At 43.1% G+C, this 19,356-nt stretch overlaps 1 protein-coding gene across 2 annotated transcripts in view; it reads right to left on the bottom strand.

The window, feature by feature from the left end:
• Positions 1 to 11,819, bottom strand: part of LOC110493764 — a 38,203-nt gene extending 26,384 nt beyond the window's left edge. For both annotated transcript variants that reach the window (XM_021568228.2, XM_036949755.1), the window contains exons 1-5: positions 10,852 to 11,819; positions 5,954 to 6,072; positions 3,375 to 3,489; positions 3,027 to 3,104; positions 2,003 to 2,118 (exon numbers count right to left, since the gene is read on the bottom strand). In XM_021568228.2, coding sequence (XP_021423903.2) covers positions 2,003 to 2,118; positions 3,027 to 3,104; positions 3,375 to 3,489; positions 5,954 to 6,072; positions 10,852 to 11,352 — 929 coding nt within the window. In that variant the 5' untranslated portion in view covers positions 11,353 to 11,819. The remainder of the gene's footprint in view (positions 1 to 2,002; positions 2,119 to 3,026; positions 3,105 to 3,374; positions 3,490 to 5,953; positions 6,073 to 10,851) is intronic.
• Between the last annotated feature and the right edge of the window lie 7,537 nt (positions 11,820 to 19,356).

A 19,356-nucleotide genomic window follows, 5' to 3' on the forward strand; every position in this document is an offset into this window, starting at 1 on the left:
TTCCCCCGAATTGATTCCATGGCGATTATCTGGACTGCATTTGCTGGGAGTGAAACTCAGACTATGGCTTATTAGGGCAAGGATCATTTCAATGTGGGCTTCAGTTGCCATTAGGGCATTGGCTCTAATGCCAGAATGTCTTGTTAGTTACACAACAATAGTGTTAGTAGGAAAACAATACATCATCTTATTCACCGAGTATGTTTCCCATTAATCCAATTGTAAACATCAAACCTTTTCATCTGCAATACATTTTCCATGAGTTCATCCTGACGTAAACTGTTAAGTGATGTTTATCAACATGTCGAAAAGTTCGGAGTCGACATGTGGGTTGGGTCAAAAGGGCTGCCCGTTTTGTATCATTGTACTGTAGCAATGGCTCGCTAACTCAGTTATTGGTGACCTCCATTGGTGACTTTATTCAGCACTACCAAATGTAAACGCTTTTATGGAGGGAAAAATAGCAATGGTGTAAAGTACTTAAGTAAACATTAAAAATACATTTTTGGGTAACTTCACTACATTCCTAAAGAAAATAATGAACTTTATACTCCATACATTTTCCCTGACACCCAAAAGTGCTTGTTAGATTTTGAATGATTAGCTGGACAGGAATATCCCTGGTAGTCTCTACTGCCTCTGATCTGCCGGACTCACAAAACACAAATGTTTTGTTTGTAAATTATGTCTGAGTGTTGGAGTGTGTCCCCTGGCTATCCGTAAGTAAATTAAATAAAACATTTAAATTGTGCCGTCTGGTTTGCTTAATATAAAGGAATTTGAAATGATTAATTTTTTTACTTTTACTTTTGATAGATAAAATTAACTTATCAATTACATTTACTTTTGATACTTAAAACCAAATACTTTGAGTTTTACTCAAGTAGTATTTTACTGGGGGACTTTCACTTTTACTTGAGTCATTTCCCATTAAGACATCTTTACTTTTACTCAAGTATGACAAGTACTTTTTCCACCACTGGAAATAGACTACAGGTAAGCAACCTGGTTCTCAGACTGTGGTTTCAGGAGGGAAATATACACAGTCTTCAATAGAGTTGAGTGATGCGAACACATCCTCACTTGAACATTTGAACCTTGCCCCTAATTGAAATATTATTTGTGAATGTTAATTGTATTCCAGATTCCTGCTCAACATACATTACTCATATCATGCCATAGTTGAGATCTCATTCCACCATTTCACCTGAACCAGTGAAGTGTGAGATAACGAGCTACAGATGTTTAAATGTTTGTGTGAGAGTGCGAGTGGGGAAGAGAGGTAAGCAAGGATAGACCAGTGAAGATTATTATTTTATTCTAGGGATTATCTTTTAGTCCATGTTTTTACCATTTTGTATTTATATATTTATTGAAAATAAATATCAAAATTTGGATGAAACCGTTCCCGTTCTTTTAGTAAAACCTTTTTTATGTGAAGGGCATCGGCCAGCCCTGTCACAGTTAAACCAGGTGTTTCAGGAGTTATGATGTTACAATCGTCATTCTGTTCCTAGGCCGTCATTGAAAATAAGAATTTGTTCTTTAACTGACTTGCCTAGTTAAATAAAGGTAAAATAAAAAAATAAAATAAAAATTCTCCAACCAAACGGGAACCATGTGTGAATGTTGTAAACATTGATCTTACATTTATAGCAAATATTGCCATAATATATAGCACTACTTTTGACCAGAGTCGCATGGGCCTTGGTCAAAAGTAATGAACTACAGTATATAGGGAATAGGGTGCCATTAGAGCAGGGTTTCCCAAACTTGGTCCTCGGTACCACAAAGGGTGCACATTTTGTTTTTTGCCCAATCACTTCACTGCTGATTCAAATAATCAACTAATCATCAACCTTTGATAATTTTAATCAGCTGTGTATTGTAAGGCCAGACACCAAAACGTGCATACCTTGGGGTCCCCAGGACCGATATTGGGAAACGCTGCATTAGAGACACAGACAAATAAACAATATGAGCTTTCGGGACCCATATTTACCCGCTACCCTCCTGGAGAAGGCCCCAACTCTCCTGCACCTCAGCCTGCTTCCGTGTCACTCTGGCAGCCAGGGTAGGGTGGAGGTCCGAAAGGCGTGAAACAGTCTCGTTCAGCATCTGGAGAGAGCGTGGTCGAGGGAGGGGATGGGAGCAGTGGAAGGAAGGAAGTGACACAATTCATTTGGTGTTGATTTACAGTCTTGGAAAACGACCCACGCTCTTTAAAATGGAAGGCTATGGTTAGATTTTTTTCACCTTTATTTAACCAGGTAGGCTAGTTGAGAACAAGTTCTCATTTACAACTGCGACCTGGCCAAGATAAAGCAAAGCAGTGCGACACAAACATCAACACAGAGTTACACATGGAAATGTGTGTGAAAATGGCGTGAGGAGGTAAGGCAATAAATAGGCGCGGAGTAATTACAATTTAGCAAATTAACACTGGAGTGATAGATGAGCAGATGATGATGTGCAAGTAGAAATACTGGTGTGCAAAAGAGCAGAAAAGTAAATAAAAACAATATGGGGATGAGGTATGTAGATTGGGTGGGCTATTTACAGATGGGCTATGTACAGCTGCAGCGATCGGTTAGCTGCTCAGATAGCTAATGTTTAAAGTTAGTGAGGGAAATATAAGTCTCACAGCATAACATCACATCATAGAAGGCTTCTTAACGGGGAAACACCCCAAAAAGATCCAGAGAAGGTCTAGGAAGGAATAGTCTGGTGGTGTTATGTTTCACTGTCTTAAGATAGTTTCTCTGTGTTTCTCTCTACTTAGTAGGCTTGAGTACTGAGCATGTGCCAAGACAGTTGTAGTGCATTTCTTTTAAATTCAGTGAAACAGTGACATTCAATTCATATTTTTGTTGGTTATATTTTCAATTATAACTTTTTTTTAAATCACTAGTATTTCACTTGAAATGGAATTGAACACAACCCTGATGTATGAATGATGCGTTGCTGCGTTTCACCATAAATGTATTCATTATTTTGAGCTACATTTTCCCCCACGTGCCACTCACCGTGATTTGGCTGGCAATATTGTAGATCTCTGTCTGACCGCAGCTCCCCTGGTTATCGGATCCAGACAGGACGCTTCTCTACCAAACACAAAAATAATATAGAGTCAATCTCATGATAATAAGTGTAATAACGTGTAATTACAAAACAATGATACTTTGGAGAGCTTTGGGACCCTTTATTGGGGTTATGATGGGGACAGTTGTACTAAGCTCATGGCACATATATTTTTCAAGAATCAATCAATTGAAATAAACATTTAACAGCATGTAAATATTGCAGGTTGTACCTTTAAAGGATCACTGGTGCAAAATAGGACTCTTGTGCAAATTCCTATTCTGCCTTTTTACCTTCCTGTTGATGGTGCAGATGATGTTGTCAGCCTGTTGGTAGAAGGAGGAGACGTCCAGAGCCAGTTTGAGGTCTTGGTGATAGTTTCTTAACAGTGACTGGAACCTCAGGCAGCTACCAAAGAGATACAGTATCTAGTTCAGTGCTTTGGCAATGGGATCCCATGGGGGTCAAATTCCCAGATATGACTTGAAATCCAAGATGGATGCAGAATAATTTAAGTCAGACCAAGTAATGTTCCTTTACATGGAAAGCTGTAGTTACATAGTAGTAGCTAGGAAAACAACATGTTAACGGTAGCCATAACAAATACACATCCATAGCACCAAGGACAAAGTATATGTAGCCTAGTCAAGGAGTCGGACTTTAACCCAGATGCTTATAAGAAATCCCGGTATGCCCTCTGATGAACCATAAAACAGGCAAAGCGTCAATACAAGACTAAGATTGAATCTACTACACCGGCTCCGACGCTCGTCGGGTGTGGCAGGGCTTGCACACTATTATGGACAACAAAGGGAAGCACAGCCGCGAGCTGCCCAGTAACACAAGCCTACCAGACAAGCTAAATCACTATGCTCGCTTCAAAGTAAGCAACACTGAAGCATGCATGAGAGCATCCATCAGCTGTTCCGGACGACTGTATGATCACACTCTCCGCAGCCGATGTGAGTAAGACCTTTAAACAGGTCAACACTTACAAGACCGCAGGGCCAGACGGATTACCAAGATGTGTACACTGAGCATGTGCTGACCAACTGGCAAGTGTCTTCACTGACATTTTCAACCTGTCTCTGACCGAGTCTGTAATACCAACATGTTTCAAGCAGACCACCATAGTCCCTGTACCCAAGAACACCAAGGTAACCTGCCTAAATTACTAGCACTCACGTCTGTAGCCATGAATTTCTTTGAAATCTGGTCAAATAAAGGTCAAATAAAAATAAAAATAATCCCAGAAACCCTAGACCCACTCCAATTTGCATACCGCCCCAACAGATCCACAGATGATGCAATCTCTATTGCACTCCATACTGCCCTTTCATACCTGGAGAAAAGGAACACCTATGTGAGAATGCTATTCATTGACTATAGCTCAGCATTCAACACCATAGCGCCCTCAAAGCTCATCACTAAGCTAAGGACCCTGGGAATAAACACCTCCCTCTGCAACTGGATCATGAACATTCTGATGGGCCACCCCCAGGTGGTAAGGGTAGGCAACAACACATCTGCCACGCTGATCATCAACACGGGGGGCCCCTCAGGGGTGCATGTTCAGTCCCCTCCTGTACTCCCTGTTCACCCATGACTCCATGCCCAAGCAGCATCATTAAGTTTGCTGACGACACAACAGCTGTAGGCCTGATCACAGACAACACTGAGACAGCCTATAGGGAGGAAGTCAGAGACCTGGCAGTGTGGTGCCAGGATAACAACCTCTCCCTCAACGTGATCAAGACAAAGGAGATGATTGTGGACTACAGGAAAAAGAGGACCAAGCACAACCCCATTCTCATCGCCGGGGCTGTAGTTGAGCAGGTTGAGAGCTTCAAGTTTCTTGGTGTCCACATCACCAACAAACTATCATGGCCCAAACACAACAAGACAGTCATGAAGAGGGCACGACAATGCATATTCCCCCTCAGGAGACTGAAATGATCTGGCATGGGTCCTCAGATCCTCAAAAAGTTATACAGCTGCACCATTGAGAGCATCCTGAATGGTTGCATCACCGCCTGGTATGGCAACTGCTCTGCCTCCAACCACAAGCACCACAGAGGGTAGTGCGTGCTGCCCAGTACATCACTGGGGCCAAGCTTCCTGCCATCCAGGACCTCTATACCAGGCGGAGTCAAAGGAAGGCCAAAAAATTGCCAACGACTCCAGTCACCCTAGTCATAGAATGTCCTCTCTGCTACCGCATGGCAAGTGGTACCGGAGTGCCACGTCTAGGTCCAAAAGGATTCTTAAAAGCTTCTACCTCCAAGCCATAAGACTTCTGAACAGCTAATCAAATGGCTACCAAGACTATTTGCTTTGTCCCCCCCACCCCCATTTTTATCCTGCTGCTACTCTCTGTTTATTATCCATGCATAGTCACTTTACCTCTACCTACATGTACTGTACGTATTACCTCAATTACCTCAACTAACCGGCGCCCCCGCACATTGACTCAGTACCGGTACCCCCTATATATAGCCTCGCTGCTTTTATTTTATTGTTGCTCCTTAATTATTTGTTATTTTTCAATTTTTCACTTTGGTTTATTTGAGTAAATACTTTCTTAACACTTTTTTTCTACAAGCCCTTAACCAACAACTGCATTGTTGGTTAAGGGCTTGAAAGTAAGCGTTTCACTGTAAGGTCTACACCTGTTGTACTCGGCGGATGTGACAAATAAAATGTGATTTGATTTAGTCATAGAGAAATAAAAAAAACTATAATAAATCACGAGTGGCCATGATTTATCATGTATATATCAAAGTTTAGGGGCCTGTTGTTTTTTACTGTTTATTTTTTTAAATCAAAGTAAGGTGTTACTGATATATCTTGCTCAGTCAAAAATGGGACCTACGTTTGGTTAACGGTGTTTTCTCGGGAAGGGACTTTGTTGCCTTCTATCTGTTGCAGTCTCTTCCTCTTCTCTCCCTTGTGGTCGGTCTCCACGTCAAGCGTCTCGTACTGATGTCCATCCTATAGAGGTCATTATAAAGGAAGAACCTGTGAACCAGTATACTCAATGCATGGTTCTGACACTTGAGGGCATGTACAGTTGAAGTCGGAAGTTTACATACACTTAGGTTGGAGTCATTAAAACTCGTTTTTCAACCACTCCACAAATTTCTTGTTAACAAACTATACTTTTGGCAAGTCGGTTAGGACATCTACTTTGTGCATGACACAAGTCATTTTTCCAACAATTGTTTACAGACAGATTATTTCACTTATAATTCACTGTATTACAATTCCAGTGGGTCAGAAGTTTACATACACTAAGTTGACTGTGCCTTTAAACAGCTTGGAAAATTCCAGAACATGATGTCATGGCTTTAGAAGATTCTGATAGGCTAATTGACATAATTTGAGTCGCTTGGAGGTGTACCTTTGGATGTATTTCAAGGCCTACCTTAAAACTCAGTTTGCTTGACATCATGGGAAAATCATGGGAAAATCAAAAGAAATCAGCCAAGACCTCAGAAAATAAATTGTAGACCTCCACAAGTCTGGTTCACCCTTGGGAGCAATTTCCAAATGCCTGAAGGTACCACGTTCATCTGTACAAACAATAGTACGCAAGTATAAACACCATGGGACCACGCAGCCATCATACCGCTCAGGAAGGAGACGCGTTCTGTCTCCTAGAGATGAACATACTTTGGTGCCAAAAGTGCAAATCAATCCCAGAACAACAGCAAAGGACCTTGTGAAGATACTGGAGGAAACGGGTACAAAAGTATCTTTATCCACAGGAAAACAAGTCCTATATCGACCTAACCTGAAAGGCCACTCGGCAAGGAAGAAGCCACTGCTCCTAAACCGCCATAAAGAAATATTATAGAAAATTTGTGGGCCGAACTGAAAAAGTGTGTGCAAGCAAGGAGGCCTACAAACCTGACTCAGTTACACCAGCTCTGTCAGGAGGAATGGGCCAAAATTCACCCATCTTATTGTGGGAAGCTTGTGGAAGGCTACCCGAAACATTTGGCCCAAGTTAAGCAATTTAAAGGCAATGCTACCAAATACTAATTGAGTGTATGTAAACTTCTGACCCACTGGGAATGTGATGAAAGATATAAAAGCTGAAATAAATAATTTTCTCTACTATAATTCCGACATTTTCCTGACCTAAGACAGGAAATTTTAACTAGGATTAAGTGTCAGGAATTGTGAAAAACTGAGTTTAAATGTATTTGACTAAGGTGTATTTAAACTTCCGACTTCAACTGTGTATATATATATATATGTACTGAACCAAAATATAAACACTACATGTAAAGTGTTGGTCCCATGTTTCATGAGCTGAAATAAAATATCCCAGAAATATTGTGCCATTCATCTTCCGCCGTCACCTCATATTTCAGCATGATTTTGTTGATTTATTTTTTATTTCAGGTAGGCCAGTTGAGAACAAGTTATCTTTTACAACTGTGACCTGGCCAAGATAAAGCAAATCAGTGCGACAAAATCAACGACACAGAGTTACACATAAACAAACATACAGTCAATAACACAATAGAAAAATCTATGTACAGTGTGTACAAATGTAGCAGAGTAGGGAGGTAAGGCAATAAATAGGTCATAGAGGCATTAATGCTGGAGTGATAGATGTGCAGATGATGATGTGCAAGTAGAGATACTGGGGTGCAAAAATGATAATGCACGGCCCCATGTCGCAAGGATCTGTACACAATTCATGGAAACTGAAAATGTCCCAGTTCTTTCATGACCTGCATACTCACCAGGCATATCACAAATTGAACATGTTTGGGATGCTCTGGATCAATGTGTAAGATATATAATCTCCACCCGGCACAGCCAGAAGAGGACTGGCCACCCCACATAGCCTGGTTCCTCTCTAGGTTTCTTCCTAGGTTTTGGCCTTTCTAGGGAGTTTTTCCTGGCCACCGTGCTTCTACACCTGCATTGCTTGCTGTTTGGGGTTATAGGCTGGGTTTCTGTACAGCACTTTGAGATATCAGCTGATGTACGAAGGGCTATATAAATACATTTGATATGATTTGAGTGTGTTCCAGTTCCCGCCAATATCCCGCGACTTCACCCAGCCATTCAAGGGGAGTGGGAGAACATTCCACAGGCCACAATCAACAGCCTTATCAACTCTATGCAAAGGAGATGTGTCACGCTGCACGAGGCAAATGGAGGTCACACCAGATATTGACTGGTTTTCTGATCCACACCCCTACCATTTTTCTTAAGGTATCTGTGACCAACAGATGCATGTCTGTATTCCCAGCGATATGAAATCCATAGATCAGGGCCTAACTAATTTATTTAAATTGACTTTCCTTATGTGAACTTTTTTTATCTCAGTAAAATTTTAGAAATAGTAGCATGTTGCGTTTATATTTTTGTTTGGTGTATATACCAGCCACCTGTGTGTAATGCGTTACAAATTATTTCTGTATGGTCATTTCATTATTTGCAGTACATAGGCTGTTATAGGGATCCATGAGTTGTAGTGTAATGTATTAGGAATGTAGCTGTTATTCATTTATAAGTGCTGTTAAAAGTACCCATGATGTGCTTTGAATGGTTATCGCAAGTGCATTACTGCACTATGAGCAAGGTCATGCATTATACAGATTGTTATCAGTATTTGTAACATAAAAATGTGAAAATAAGGTATTTTTTGCCATAGCTGTGAAATCACTACAGGCGATACATTCATTTCATTTCATTTACTTCTGCTACTTTGCAATGAATAATTTTCTGCGAGCTGCAGAGCACTACTCCATCTTTGCGGTTTCATAACCTTTAAGCTCGTGGAACCTTTTCCTTGTCTGTCTCCGTTCTCTCTTTGCCATGCCGATGCATTCTGTACTGATGACCTCATGCAAAACGTTGAATGATGCATATTATCTTTCCGAGACCTCTTACATCATTGCCGTGTGTAGCTAAATCATGGAGCAACTTACTGCTGGTTCCCTACAGTCTCCACAATAATCTGAAACTTGTTAGGCCTGCCTGGTTTTCATCTTAGACAGATGTTTGTTTTCCTGGAATGTAATGTACTGTATTTTCTGCAGTGAAATACACATTTTGGTAACAGTTTACTTGAAACTTGCAATTATAATGCATTATGATGCGTTGATAAGCTTGAATATGAGCTTTTAGAATGTTTTACAATAACGTATCACTCACTGTAAGCACTGTTGCGCAGGTTTCACCATGTTGCAAGATTTCCATGTACCTTGGTAGTTCAAGCCGCAGGTAGGCTACAAAAGACATCGAAACTGAATGCACATACCCTGCAGTCTTTGGATAGCTTGGCTATACACAAAGCTATAAAAAAATGTGTCTGTGTAGTCTTGGGTACTTGAAAAGTTGAAAACTTCAAGAGATGTAGACATTGTCATAAGAAACAGGGAAATGTACAGACAGAAGCCCAAAGACGGACCCCCAGAGCTATACTCAATCCTGGTGAAAAGAAATGGAAGATGTATACTAAATACAGTGATGAGAGAATGCAGGCATTGTGTGACTCAGCCAGCCCACCTACACAGGGCCGAGATGAAGAGCGAAAGAGAGCCAAAACCATGATCTCATCTCAAAATAATTGCTCCTCTTTTTGCTGTTCCAGTTCCTTTTCCCATCCCACTGTCATTTTGCTAGTTGCATGCTCAGCATTGAAAACTATAACCATGGAACTAAAAAAAAATATTTAACTTAATTTTCCTGTTTACTTCAAATGTATGTCATGCTTTCTGTGTACATAAAATATGCATCTTAACATGGTATGTGATATTAAGTACACTATCTTCTTTATCTGGAAGCTTATTTTGGCATGCTTCTTCTGCAAATTGTTATTCAGTGTCACTATTAAATCCAATCGGGATCCCCTTAAATTGCGAAAGGCAATCGCAAATTTTGAAATAACCCGTTTGCCCGCTGTGGATCTGGAGAAACACTTAATCACAGGTACAACTTCAGTTTGGCATCATTATATCCACCAACACAATGTGCCTGATTGCTATTTTCACCACGCAACCCCTTCAATTATGGAATTGGGAGTCGTTTATTCTGTGGAAATAACCAGTTCATCCGAAACGTGGCCTTTTACCTTGCTTAATGAAAGCCTGCTGATGATCTCATAGCTCGAGAGTACAGTGTGGATAATGCAACACTGAGGTAATAGTGCACACATTGTGTGTGTGTGTGTGTGTGTGTGTGTGTGCGTGCATGCGCGTGCGTGGAGGTTTCATGCTGGAACAGTGTACATTATGGTGTTAATATCATGTTGCTTTTGGTAACAGATGAAAAAAAAGTGTCTTGTGTTGCAGGGTGGAAGGCATTAAACTAAAAGATTGATGTTGTTACTCAGCTTACTCAGTAACGCAAATTCAGTAATTATTAGTATGTGAAAACAAACAATTACTTAATGAGAGCATAGTGTGTGAAATGAGGGAGAAAAACAAAACATTACTAACACTGGGTTTTGTGGTTATGGATTTAATTCCCAATTCTCCTATTGCCATTTGGCTCTGGACTTACTTTCTTTAAAGTAAACAAGTCAATTAATTTGCTTTCAGAAAGCTAGAGAATGGCCAACAGAAACAAAACAAATGTCCATAACAACACTGGCTGAGACATTCACCATTTCTATTTCACATAAAGCCAGTTGATTTGAACCAAGTGATTTGAAATGTAAATTAGTTGGTGCTGGCTTGCAGCCTATCCTAACTCAATAACATGTGAGACGCCAAGAATAAAACAACTGTAATCCAAGGTTACCTTAGACTGAGAGTTGGATATCTTATCCAAGTCGTCCTCTACTCTCAAGGATGGCGGTTTTGGGTGAACACTGTTGCTTCGGATGGTCTCCGACGTGGAACTGACTGAGGTGGCCAGGTCAGAGTCACACAAGGACACGTCGGGGACTGTCTCGGCATTCCTGCATATAGCAATCTTCCTGATGGACCTAGAGGATGCAGTGGGGGACACAGAATTCCTGTCCTCCTCCACTCTCTCATCCTGATGTCCCTCTGGTGTTGAAGCGTAGACCTGGACGGCCACTTGTGGGAGTTCCGAGTTCCCAGTCTCAGGCCACCCCTGGGACTGGCCCATGTAAAGGGACATTTGGTCGTGTAGGTTGTTCTGCAGCTCCAACTTGTTCGGAGCAGCAGACTTCGGCAGATAGACATCCACAATCTCCTGGCATTTGGCTTCAGAGGGGACAGACAGCCTGGTCCCAATGGTAAAGGGCTGGATTTTTCTGACAACACCCTCAGACATGGTTTTTGATAGCTCTGCAGTGTAGTCTAGATGGGCATACTGTGACAAGAATCACAAAACAATACAGATATCTCACCTCATCTACTGCAAAGTCCAGTATCAGAAGTTCAGAATGAGAGGAAAAACAAGACGAATCCTCGAATGAACAATGCTCTTTTCCCCATAAAATTGTCAGGAGAAAAACTCACTCAAAAAGCCACCCGCTTCCTTGCACCTCATGGAGAGAAGACAAGTACAGGACACACAATAGAACGTCCCCTCCTGTCTGTTTCTAAGTTATCAACTGAGCCAGTGTCATGTCAGGGGTAACCAATGTGAGAAGCCGAGGAGGGAGGAGTGCCTCTTCTGAGCAACCACCAAGCCAATAGTGAGAGAGAGGGAGAGAGAGACAGATAGAGAGAGATGAGTGAAGAGAGAGAGAGAACTGAGTGAAAAGGGAAAGTGTCTGGCTTGCTGCCTGGCTGCTCTCTTAGAAAAAAGAAAAAATAGGAAGGGAAAGAGAGGGGGGAAGTTTCATTAAAAAGGAGTGAGGTCACCACTTTCTGTCAAGGGCTGGGCAGAGTCAGAGTGACTGAGGGTTGTAAACTGGAGCTGTAAAAACGTCCTCCCCAAACAAAAAGCTCCATGCTCAGATATGAATAGAGTAACAGAGGGGTAAATGCTCTCTCTCGCTCGCTCGCTCTTTCACTCGCTCCCACTTTCTCTCATTCTGCTCTCGCCAACTCAGTCACAACTGGACAATGAGGTAATGCTTTTAACAAGAACAACAAACATGAATCACCTCTATCTCACGTCTGTAGTGTGCTCTCTCTCTCTTTTTCTCCCTCTCTCTTTATCTCTCTCCATAACTGGTCAAATTGTCAAATGTTTGTTCCACACGTACAAAAGGTGAGGGTATTTGCTTGTTCTCAAATATGCCTCAAGAATCAATTGTCTTTTCTAACCGTTTTCACACTTTTTTTCATAACAATCGCTATGAGTTTGTTTTGAGGAGTAACAAAATCCAATGCAATTTTCTACTTCTTTTTCTAGTTCCACATTCACAGTCCAAACATTTACAGACACGCATAGGAAACACATTGTGCTTATTCAGGCCTCAGGCTTCCACTTGATTTGAACCAGGTGTCCTATCTACGGGTCAAACTACATCAGGCTACTGTAACATCCTCTGTACTTCTCTGGCAATCCCTTACAGGTCTTTTCCATGTTATAGGCCATAGGCTTAAACTGTTAGTGGACTGGGACTTATGCAATGTAGTTTGTTCTTATAGGAACAGGAGTAAATACCTGTTTTTGTAGATGAAGATGGATTGGGGTTTTGTAGAAAGAAGATTATTTTTGTTTTCTCAAATATATTTCACTGTGTAATCCTATACTCTGGTGGAACTCTGTTCACATATTTGGCTTGTACAAGATGCATGGAAATTCCCTCTTTGATATATGAACAAGACACCATTACACCATGCTAACTTGCTCACTCTCACAAATGAACACTTCTCATGTTTGTACTTTACCCTTACACCCAATTCCCCCTTTCTGTCGAGGCTCAACTGAAGTCAATTGACTTTGGGTCAACACCATGAGGACCAATAATACTTAAGGCATGAAACTGCCCTGTCCATTTACTGTTCCAAGAACAGTCTTATGTACTGTAGCTACATGACCTCAAATTCCTATGGCTATAGCTCATCCCCTTACCATGTCTTGACAACTCTTGTTTTGCTGATAGGAAGAACAAAGAGTTCAGTCACATACTCCTGTGTTTTTGTGCAATACTTATTACCAACATGGGTTACTAGAATTTTCATTTTGCCATGATGCTAATGAAACATTAACTGTTCCAGAATGAATTGCAACATGCAGTATCTAAATATAAATCTGACCATCTTGATCCTACCATAAAACAAACTCAATGGGGCGGTTTCGTGGACACAGATTAAGCCTAATCCTAGAATAAATTTGACTTTTAAACTAGACTGACTGAAATTACATTTCTCAGACATGGTTTAAAATAGTCTTAGACTTGCCCTAGTCTAGATTTAGAAAAGTCTGATTTCCAGAAGGACGATTAGAATTAATCTAGATCGGCCAAAGGCAGGTTTAACTTCAGATTAATGGATGTTGATCAAAGAGCACCACCGAGGCTAGACAGAAGGGTGGTTATAGACAGGAGCAACCCACTGAATGATTTTGATTAAATCAATTTTCCTGACTGTTTCCGTATATACAAAGAAAATGCTGCTGACATTGAGGTTTTTGTCATCTGGAACCTCCCATTGTGAAACAGGAGATTTCTGTGGTGCAAGTGAACCGACAGTTTGCAAAATAGTCCACAATGTCTGCAATGCTATATGTGAACTGAAAGGTGCAACTCCAAAACTCCTCCTTGTATTCTCAGATTAAAGGAGACAACATAGTGGAATCATAAATGTTGACAGTGGTCTGCACAGACCAACTTATTGTTCACCCCCTATCTTCCGGAGCAACAACGGTACAATCAAGCTCATATTCGCACCAGAGGTGCAGTGGAGCTCAATTTTGATATATGGAGACTATCAGCATGCTTATAGAGAAGGGAACATGACATGTACTGCACTGACACAAATGGTTGAAAGATATTGATAAGAAGATTATGGGAGCTGTACTGTTAGATTTCAGTGCAGCCTTTGATCTTATTGACCATAACCTGTTGCTGAAAAAGCGTATAGTATGTTTTATGGCTTTTCAACCTCTGCCATTTCTTGGATTCAGAGCCATCTAATATAACTCATGGTTTTCTTTAATGAAAGCTTCTCTAATGTTAAACATGTAAAGTGTGGTGTACCGCACAGTAGCTCTCTAGGCCCTCTACTCTTTTATTTTTACCAATGACCTGACACTGGCATTAAACAAAGCATGTGTGTCCATATACGCATCTTAACAAAGAGTTTTTGGAAACTGGAATTTTGGAATGGGCGGGCAGTAATAAACTGGTCCTGAACATCTCTAAATCTAAGAGCATTGTATTTGGTACAAATCCTTCCCTCAGTTCTAGACCTTAGCTGAATATGGCAATGTGTGGTGTGGCTGTTGAACAAGTTGACACTAAATTAGATTATAAACTGGTTGTAAAGATGGGGAGCGGTCTGTCCATAATAAAGAGATGCTCTGCTTTTTTAACACCACACAAAAAGTCCTGCAGGCTCTAATGTTGTCTTACCTTGATTATTGTCCAGTTGTGTGGTCGAGTGCTGCAAGGAAATACCTTGTTAAGCTACAGCTGGCCCAGAACAGAGCGGCGTGTCTTGCTCTTCATTTTAATCAGAGGGCTGATGTAAATACTATGCATGCCTGTCTCTCTTGGCTAAGAGTTGAGGAGAGACTGACTGCATCACGTCTTCTTTTTATAAGAGAAACATGAACGTGTTGAAAATCCCAAATATTTTACGCACAGCTCTGAAACACATTTACCCCACCAGACATGCTACCAGGGGTCTTTTCACAGTCCCCAAATCCAGAACAACTTCAAGAAAACATGCAGTATTTTATAGAGCCATTTGTAATTAATACTCAGGGAGAAAAAGGTGTAGATTCACGTGCAGAGCGCAGCAGGTGTTTATTTCGCCTTCGCAGAAGGCAGGAATCATGGTTAAAGGCAGGCAATGGTCATACACAGGTAGGCAAACAGGCAGGTGAATCAAAACTAGAACTGAAGGCTATAACTGGTTCTCACAAACGAGCCAAGAAAAGGCGTAGTAGAGTCAAAATGAACAATACCTCACAAACCACAAACAGAATGAACTGAACTAAATAAGGAGCTGATGAGACCAGGTGAGTAACTAACACAGGTGAAATCAATGAACGAAAAATAAAGACAGGGCTACGTTCAAGAACACAAAGAAACAGAACACAAGGTTGACTAAGAAAATAAATACAGAACCTTACACCATTATTGCATGGAACCATTTAATTTCATATTTCTTAAATGAACAGAAAACCTGGTTTCAAAAACAGATAAAGCAAGACCTCACAGCACAACGCCTCTTCCCTATTTGACCTAGATAGTTGAGGTGTGCATGTATTGATATGTAGGCTATATGATTAAAACATAAAAAAAAATGTAATTCTGTCCTTGAGCTGTTCTTGTCTATGAATGTTCTAAACTAAGCAAAAAAAAGAAACACCCCTTTTTCACCCCTGTCTTTCAAAGATAAGTGGACCCTGTCTTTCATCTATAAGTCTTTGCTAGGTAAAGCCCCGCCTTATCTCAGCTCACTAGTCACCATAGCAGTACAAACCCGTAGCACGCGCTCCAGCAGCTACATTTCACTGGTCAGCCCCAAAGCCAATTCCTCCTTTCCTTCCAGTTCTCTGCTGCCAATGACTGGAACGAATTGCAAAAATCACTGAAGCTGGAGACCCATATCTCCCTCACTAACTTTAAGCACCAGCTGTCAGAGCAGCTCACAGATCACTGCACCTGTACATAGCCCATCTGTAAATAGCCCATCCAACTACCTCATCCCCATACTGTTATTTATTATTTGCTCCATTGCACCCCAGTATCTCTACTTGCACATTTATCTTCTGCACATTTATCACTCCAGTGTTTAATTCCTATATTGTAATTATTTCACCACTATGGGCTATTTATTGCCTTACCTCCCTTATCTTACCTAATTTTCACACACTGTATAGAGACTTTTTTTCTCTATTGTGTTATTGACTGTATGTTTGTTTATTCCATGTGTAACTCTGTGTTGTTGTTTGTGTCGCACTGCTTTGCTTTATCTTTGCCAGGTCACAGTTGTAAATTAGAACTTGTTCTCAACTAGCATACCTGGTTAAATAAAGGTGAAATAAAATTAAATAAAAATAAAAAAGATAATTCGTAAAAATCCAAATAATTTCACAGATCTTTGTTGTAAAGGGTTTAAACACTGTTTCCTATGCTTGTTCAATGAATCATAAACAATTCATGAACATGCACCTGTGGAACGGTCATTAAGACACTAACAGTTTACAGACGGTAGGCAATTAAGGTCACAGTTATGAAAAGTTAGGACACTAAAGAGGCCTTTCTACTGACTCTGAAAAACCGCAAAAGAAAGATGCCCAGGAGGCATGAGGACTGCAGATGTGGCCAGATGTAACGGATTTCCTCCTCTTTGTCTGAGGAGGAGTAAGGATCGGACCAAAACAGTGCGCCGACACCGATTTCGGGGGTGACCCGGACGACGCTGGGGGATCCGGAAGGAGACGGTGGAAATCCCGCAGCATCGAAGGGTCCCGGACGTCCTCCACCGGCACCCAGCATCTCTCCTCCAGAACGTACCCCTCCCACTCCACGAGGTACTGAAGGCCCCTCGCCCAACGCCTCCAGTCCAGGATGGCTCGAACAGCATATACGCCGGGACCCCTTCGATGTCCAGAGGGGGCGGAGGAACCTCCCGCACCTTTAGATTCCTGGAGTGTACTAGCCACCACCGGCCTGAGGAGAGACACATGGAACGAGGGATTAATACGATAATCTGGGGGAAGCTGTAACATGTAGCATACCTCGTTCAGTCTCCTCAGGACTTTAAATGGCCCCACAAACCGTGGACCCAGCTTCCGGCAGGGCAGGCGGAGGAGCAGGTTTCAGGTCGAGAGCCAGACTCGGTCCACCGGTGCGAACACCGGGGCCTCGCAGCGTTGGCGGTTGGCGCTCGCTTTTTGCCAGAGCTTCAAAGGTGCCAGAACCGGCTGATACCCCAGTACGCACTGGAAAGGAGAGAGGTTAGTGGAGGATTGGCGGAGTGAGTTTTGGCCCATCTCTGCCCAGGGGATGAACGCTGCCCACTCCCCCTGCCGGACCTGGCAATATGACCGCAGAAACCTACCCACATCCTGGTTTACTCTCTCCACCTTTCCGTTACTCTCGGGGTGAAAACCTGAGGTGAAGCTAACCGAGATCGCCAGACTATGTCCTCAGGCACCCCGTAGTGCAGGAAGACGTGCGTGAACAGGGCCTCCGCAGTCTGTAGGGCCGTAGGGAGACCGGGCAAAGGAAGGAGACGGCAGGACTTAGGAAACCGATCCACAACGACCAGGATCGTGGTATTGCCCTGTGAGGGAGGAAGATCCATCAGGAAATCCACCGACAGGTGCGACCACAGCCGTTGTGGAACGGGTAGGGGTTGTAATTTCCCTCTGGGCAGGTGCCTGGGAGCCTTGCACTGGGCGCACACCAAGCAGGAGGAAACATAAACCCTCACGTCCTTGGCCAAGGTGGGCCACCAGCTCCTCTTTGTCATACATCGGGCACAGTGCGTCTGCCTTAGCGTTCTGGGAACCTGGTCTGTAGGATAGAGTGAAAACAAAACGGGTAAAGAACATGGCCCACCTTGCCTGCCGAGGGTTCAGTCTCCTCGCAGCCCAGATGTACTCCAGATTGCGGCGGTCAGTCCAGATGAGAAAAGAGTGTTTAGCCCCCTCAAGCCAATGTCTCCACGCCTTCAGAGCCTTGACAACAGCCAACAGTTCCCGGTCCCCCAGATCATAGTTTCACTCCGACGGGCTGAGCTTCTTTGAAAAGAAAGCACAGGGGCGGAGCTTCGGTGGCGTGCCCGAGCGCTGAGAGAGCACGGCTCCTATCCCAGCCTCGGAGGCGTCCACCTCCACTATAAATGTCATGTACTGTCATGTTGTGTCTTGTCTCTGTCCTTTCCCTTCACCCTGTCTCCCTCTGCTGGTCGTTGTTAGGTTACCTTTTCTCCCCCGCTTTCCCCCAGCTGTTCCTTGTCTCCTCTAACTACCCATTCACCCCGTTTCCCACCTGTTCCCTTTTTCCCTCTGATTAGGTCCCTATATCTCTCTCTGTTTCTGTTCCTGTCCTTGTCGGATTCTTGTTTGTTGTGTTTCATGCCTGAGCCAGACTATCGTCATGTTTGCTGTAACCTTGTCCTGTCCTGTCGGAATCTGCCGGCCTATCTGAGCCTACCTATGTTTGGTTATTAAAGAAGCTCTGTTTAAGTTAGTTCGCTTTTGGGTCCTCATTCACTCACCATAACAGAAGAATCCGACCAAGAATGGACCCAGCGACTTCGGATCCTCTCCACTCAGCCGTCGGGATCCAGGGAGCGATGCTAGGCAGACACGAGCAGGAAGTGTCTGCTGCTCGACATGCCGTTGAGACCCTGGCCACCCAAGTCTCCAACCTCACAGAACAGGTTCACCATCTCCGCCTCGATCCACCGGCCACTTCCAGGGCTTTCGAATCTCCGGAGCCCAGAATCAATAACCCGCCGTGTTACTCTGGGGAGCCCACTGAATGCCGCTCGTTCCTCACCCAGTGTGATATTGTGTTTTCTCTCCAGCCCAACACTTACTCCAGGAGCACTGCTCGTGTCGCCTACGTCATATCTCTCCTTATTGGACGGGCTCGTGAGTGGGGCACGGCAATCTGGGAGGCAAGGGCTGAGTGTACTAACCAGTATCAAGACTTTAAGGAGGAGATGATACGGGTTTTTGATCGATCTGTTTTTGGGGAGGAGGCTTCCAGGGCCCTGTCTTCCCTATGTCAAGGCAATCGATCCATAACAGACTACTCTATTGAGTTTCGCACTCTTGCTGTCTCCAGTGGCTGGAACGAGCCGGCCTTGCTCGCTCGTCTTCTGGAGGGTTTCCGCGCAGAGGTAAAGGATGAGATTCTCTCCCGGGAGGTTCCTTCCAGCGTGGATTCCTTGATTGAACTCGCTATTCGCATTGAGCGACGGGTTGATCTTCGTCACCGAGCTCGTGGAAAGGAGCTCGCGCTCTCCGTCGCCTCCCTCTCCGCATCACTACCATCTTCCTCTGCCGGCTCGGGTGCTGAGCCCATGCAGCTGGGAGGTATCCGCATCTCGACTAAGGAGAGGGAACGGAGAATCACCAACCGCCTCTGTCTCTATTGCGGTTCCGCTGGTCATTTTGTCACTTCATGTCCAGTAAAAGGCCAGAGCTCGTCAGTAAGCGGAGGGCTACTGGTGAGCGCTACTACTCCTG

This window comes from Oncorhynchus mykiss, chromosome 17, assembly GCF_013265735.2.
Source record: "Oncorhynchus mykiss isolate Arlee chromosome 17, USDA_OmykA_1.1, whole genome shotgun sequence".
Taxonomy (NCBI): domain Eukaryota; kingdom Metazoa; phylum Chordata; class Actinopteri; order Salmoniformes; family Salmonidae; genus Oncorhynchus; species Oncorhynchus mykiss.